This window comes from Anopheles bellator, chromosome 1, assembly GCF_943735745.2.
Source record: "Anopheles bellator chromosome 1, idAnoBellAS_SP24_06.2, whole genome shotgun sequence".
NCBI classification, from domain to species: domain Eukaryota; kingdom Metazoa; phylum Arthropoda; class Insecta; order Diptera; family Culicidae; genus Anopheles; species Anopheles bellator.
Genome location: NC_071285.1, coordinates 23,191,569 through 23,197,516, shown reverse-complemented (window position 1 = coordinate 23,197,516; position 5,948 = coordinate 23,191,569). Strand labels below are relative to the sequence as shown.

Genomic DNA, 5,948 nt, shown 5'->3' with positions numbered 1-5,948 from the left:
CCGGCCGCCAATCCATCCGACCGTTACTTCGTCGACTGGTGGCCTTCGCTGAGCGCCTGTCCGCTTGAGCATGCCGCCACGGAATGTGTCATCGTTTGGCGCACTGCAATCACCCATCGATTGCCGCGGCCACGGCGCGCACCGAACCGAAGCAAAAATATTAATTTGACCCGGCAATTAGCCAGCCGGCCCGGGGGCCCTAGGACGTGGACCACTTTCGGGCCAGCACTTTTGGAGCAGCATCACGGCGATCGATCATGCGAATCTCTCGGTCCGGCCCTGCATGCTGCATCCCTTCGAGCAGCTTACACTGCTGAAGGGACGATGCAACTGCAGTCAAACGATGATATGCGCCGTGCTCGCCATCCTGCAGCGATTCCGTCGCATCATAAGCATGTGTTATTACGGATTCTCTCTGCTTCTTCGACGTTCGTTTCTTTTTTTCCTCACTAATTATGTGCAATCTCTTCTACTGCCCCCGATGCGAAGAGGAGACTGCTGGGGTTCGTGACGCTAGCCGCCTAGTCGCCCCGGCCAGGTCGAGATGATGTCGTCAGAGAGACGGTCCGGGTCCGGCTACCTGTTACCGGTCACTCGCGGAGCCACAAGCGCCCATCCGATCCTATCACTCTCCCATGGCTACCGGCTGCCCTGTGTGGCAGCACCGAATCTTCCCGCAAATCTGACCTCCTTCGTCAAACGAGCGGCCAAAGTGAATTGAATCGCGTTAATTATGTTTTACGCCCTCTCCCTAGCAACGGTATCATCTTCTGCGCGGTGCACGAGTAACGAGATGCATTTTTCAGCGTTTCCACCGTGGCCACGGCGGTGGTATCAGCAGCACCGATTGCAGTGACAAACTGTGTTTGGTCAAACAGTGCGCAATTTTCGGGTGCGGAGGGCGCCTAGATTGGGATGAGAACCGGTGAAAGGCATCAGCCGTATCAGCTGACCGGTGCGTAATCGAGCCGATGTCGTGGTACAGCTGTAAACGGCCACGGGCAACATTCCAAACGATCAACTAAATCCGAAAGAAAATTACACCCAATTTGTTAGCTCAGTGGTCAACCGTGAGATAAGAGCCGGATTCGTTGTCACGATTTCGCTTGTTGTTGAAAAGCTGCCACTGACCATCGGCAACGGCATCGATAAGCCGGTATAAAATGTGGAAAATGCTGCAGAATGAAGTGTATAAAAAAAACTGGGGGGAATTGGAAGAAAAATAGTTGAGAGAAATATTGTGTTGATTGTGCCTGTTGCTGTATGGTATGTAGCGCCGTCCGGTTCCAAATCAAATATTGCCCCAAATAAAACCAAATCAGCCAACATTTCTCCTTCTTCATTTTCGAAGAAAAATAAGCCAATGATGCTGCCAGAACAAAATTTGCACCAAACAGTCTCTCGTTGTCCGGTGCATTGGCTTCTCTTGCACGACGTGGGGGTTTCCGAGCCCCAATTTCGACAATTCTGCAGATTCACATAACCACCGAGGCGGAAATGAGTTTTGCAAATTTCGTACAGTTTTAGTTGAAGACTCACCATTTTGGAAATAAGATTTTAATATTTTCCAAATTTCTGCGAGCGTATATTGCAAAGTTTTTACCAAATGTTAACAATTTCCAGAGTACAGTTAGAAGTTCAGCAAAAGTCAAGTAATCGATAGTTTCAAATCCAAACCAACTTGATGGATCACCTTCCTTTAACTTAAATAATAATAACATGCTTAAAATTGTCGAAATATTTCTATGAAAGTAAAACATGACATCGTTGTGTACATTCTACCAACTTTGATTGCAACCAAAATAAATGTTAATGGTGCATTGCTCATTGTAAGCCAAATTAGAATAATTAAAGTTATTAATAAAAATTTAAAAAAAACAGAAATACGAGATACTCGTAGAAAAAGAGAAGCACAAAATCACAACATGCAGTAACTACAGTAACAAAAACCGAATAGTAAAAGTAGTAAAACCGAATGCTAAAATAAACAGAAAAAAAGCTGAAATGCTATAAATTAACAAAAACTATGGGCTTTCAACGATGGAGAATAAAAACATGACACATCCACCTGCTACACTTTTAACGTAGAAACTTCTCTCACGCCACGGACACGTTTTCGCTGCCATGCTGGTCACAATTGTTGTCTTACGTTTTAATTTTTTCCATCTTTCCTAACACATGCGTTGAGCAATCCTTTCTAATTTTATGCAAAATTGGCAAAACTGAACCAACATGACATTCTCACATAAATATCATCCAGCCCGCTTTTGGCTAATTCTGAAAGTTGTTCAATCAAGCACCAGCCAGTTTATCAGTGAGGCCAATTCGCTGATGTTAGAGCTTCAAGTGTTCGCTTCGATATTTGGCATCTTGCCCAACTGTGGCTTATCGTTTTTTATGGCTTTTGCACATCGTTACACTATTATTATTATTAGTGCTTTGCCCAAACATTCACCAGCACCGGAGCACCGTCGGCTGAATGAGCGATAATGAAGAAGCTCCAACACCGGGGGGGCATATCTAATCGACTTAATCATCGCCACCCACCTTTGGGCTGCCCTGCCCGCCAGACCCTGGCAGAGGTATGCAAATGAAGCGACCCCCAGGGAGCTACCGTTCTCATCCATCCCTGCCTCTCGCGGGCGGTAGCATGGAAGCGTGAAAATCGCCCCATGCCAAACCGCATAATCTGCATTCGTTCCAGAGTGCAGCATAATGGCCGCCATTGCAGCGGCAACGGTAGAACAAACGATGGCCTAAACGGCGCGCAAGACGGTGCCGGTGGCCGGTGACAGGCGCGAAGGCGCGTGAAAATGAAACGATCTCGACAGCGCGAAGCTTCTGCCGCAGACTTGCAACAGACACGAGGGCCAGACACGTCCGTGCGTTGAGAATGTGCCCGAAAGGTGTGACGAGCCACGCGGAGGACGGGTTGATCTTCCCGTTTACTTTTGGTCTTTTTATGGCGCTTTTCCAGCCGCGCCGCAACTACAAAGTAGTTGTCAAGTAGTGTGGGCCCCTGCGGCCCCGAGTCTCGAGTATGTGAACCAATTTTTTGTGCCTGCGCTCCGTGAACGGCGCTCCGTTTCACTTTCCGTTCCGAAGCAGCCGTTGGAGCCGGAGTTGGAGAGGATGGTACCGCTCTGTCGGTGTTCTGTCAGAATGGCGGCCCCGATCGCTAGGCATCGGGCGGGCGGCTTTCGGCGGCCGAGCTCGGGCTCCCTTCCCAAGCGCCACCGAGGGCTCCCTTCCTTCGGCGGCGAAGAAGCGGCCCATTCTCTTTCGATCTTCTTTACTTCCCCCAGGCACCGCCGCCTCCAAAAGATGCGTCTCGGACGGACGGACCACGGACGGTGCTCGGTGGTTCGAGGCTCTCCTACTCAGCTCAGCTCATCATCAGATTTGGAAGCCTTTCGCTCGGAGACGCAGCAGCCTCCACCGAGACAATGCCGGCTGAAGGTGGCCCGACGACGGTGGCGAACAAGAGATGGCACCAGGTGCGTTGGCTCTTCTTAGTATATTCTCTCGGCCGAGCGACCCGACCCGAGGTACTAGCTCTGCCTAGTATCTGGCCCGGCTCCGGCTCCGCAGTGGAGATTCGTGTATAAATACCGCCGACATGATTGTATCAAATCATAAACAAATTAACCATCATCAGGAGTACAAAGCCGTTGGCGCAGCGCAATCCAGTTGCAGTTACACGGTACTGGCGGGTTTCGGAGTTTTCGCGTTCCGTGGATTCCGTTTCGATGTTCTAGTTCAGTTGCTCGGTGTTCTCTAGTTCTCTAGTTCGCTTCTCCAAGCGCCTGTTCTATAGCATTCTACTTCTATTTTTTTTCAGTGTGAAGTGAAGTTCTTTCTTCAGTGGTTCACCCCGCTTAGGTAGTGTTGGTCCGTTGTTCGTGTACAAAAAATCTCAACATCTTTACCAAAATGAAGGTACGCGAGTTTTAAGTCCCAATACTTTAGCTCTAAGCAAACAACTAACGGTGTGTCGAGTGGTTCTAGAGTTGGAACATTTGCTAGTACAGAATGAAGAACGCAGAATGCCGGATTGCATCTGTGAGTGGTACTTGCTGTGGCTACAAACAAGAATTTGGAATTAATAAAATTTTATTTTTATTAGTAATCGTCCAATAGTAATGGAAAATATTGTGCAAAATAATGCAACACATTCGTTGGCAAACTAAAAAGCTTTAATAAGAAGATAAGCAGAAAATTAACACCAAAGCGACTGTTAGAGAACGGTATCCTAATGCAATGGTTCTTTAAATCAAAATCATACGAACTTAGCAGAATTGAAGAACTTTAGCCAATTTACCATTAGCCAATTTGAAGCCTTTTTTATGGTTTTCCTGAAGCAATTTTTTGAATGTGGATATAATTTTGGAAATGGACCAAAACCACCGAAACAAGCAGTCTAGCGTCACTACTCTTGTTAATGTGTCTTTCTAACTTCCCATCATTTGTTTTTTCGATTCAACAACTTTTACTTGGCATTCTGGAAGTTATGGGGGCTGGACTTTAACAGAGTCTTGTGGAAGTCTTGGAAAAAGTTCGCCAAAGCAATTACAGGATCTCCATATGATATGCAAATTGCATTCGTAATTATCCAATAGACCCAACTACCTTTCACCGTAGAAGGCTAACCGTTGACGACGTATTTGGCATTAGTACATCGATCAACACACGTGCTGCTGTTGATTGATTGCTTCATTTAGTAACCAAGCGTTGGGCAACCACGTTGCGTGCGAAGCTCCCAAAATGCGCCGTTTTGCTCTAGCCCTCAACGCAACCCTGCCACAGCCGAAGCGGCGTTCGGTGCTGACGTAAATCGTCCAAATATCGGATCGCAACAAAAACGGAAAACACCCGACACAACGACAACGACAAAAGATAGGCCCAGGCAAAAAATAAGCGAAGCAACAAGATCTTCCGCCAAGCGAAGCGTAAAGTAAACCTCAGCGCGCGCGCGTTACGAACCTCGAAGGTGACCCCCGTCAGTTTGATTTCGACTTCACATTAGCTCGCATCCATCCTCCGACGGGGAGTCGGTGTGCTTTGGTGTCCCGGAGGTCTTGGGTCTAGAATTGGAAGATCACCAGAGCGTTCCAGCGTAGAGGGAACGATTTGAGTGTCACCCGTTTGTTGACGGCGGTCTCGCCAATTGCAGGTCTTCGCCGCCGTCGCCGTCCTCCTGCTGGTCGCCCTGGCCACGGCCGAACCGCCGGCCCCGCGGAACGGGTTCTCCGCCCCGTCGAGCAACTACCTGCCGCCGAACCAGGGCTTCAACAATGGGAATAACGGTTACAACTATAACGCAAACGACAATGGTTACAACTACCCCTCGGGCTCCAACGGCAACGGAGGAGGCAACTATCCGGCCGCGGCGCCGCCGCAGCAGCAGTACGGCCCACCGTCCGGAAACGGGGGCAACGGAGGAGGGTACAACTACGAGGACGCTAACGCTCAGCCGGCCAAGTACTCGTTCGAGTACAACGTGCAGGACTTTGCCTCCGGCAACGACTTCGGCCACATGGAGTCCCGCGACGGAGACCGAACGGTGGGACGCTACTACGTTCTGCTTCCCGACGGTCGCAAGCAAGTGCGTTTAGCTGGCGGTCCTCTAGGTGTCCTAGCCCAGGGAGTGCGTAACGAGATTTTGTGTTTCGTCCCCGCAGGTTGTGAACTACGAAGCCGACCAGAACGGATACCGCCCGACGATCACGTACGAGGACGTCGGCACTGGCAACGGTGCTAACGGTGGCAACAACGGAGGTGGCTACCCCGGAAACGGTCAGTTCAACGGATACCAGTAGGAGGTCCTGACTGATGATTTCAGCGAGGTATCAGCGCCCTCCGACCAGCCACCGATCGGGCGGGCAAAATTCCATTATCCCAAGCGCTAGCGTATCGTTACTCTCCTTATGTCACCTTAACCACCCCTT

The 5,948-nt window shown here is 49.5% G+C and overlaps 1 protein-coding gene across 1 annotated transcript; it reads left to right on the top strand.

The window, feature by feature from the left end:
• The first annotated feature begins 3,883 nt into the window (after window positions 1-3,883).
• On the top strand, window positions 3,884-5,948 carry LOC131216117 (pro-resilin-like). The gene is made up of 3 exons (XM_058210528.1): window positions 3,884-3,939; window positions 5,174-5,605; window positions 5,682-5,948. Exons 1-3 carry the CDS (start codon window positions 3,934-3,936, stop codon window positions 5,817-5,819), a joined length of 576 nt encoding a protein of 191 aa, XP_058066511.1. The 5' UTR covers window positions 3,884-3,933; the 3' UTR covers window positions 5,820-5,948.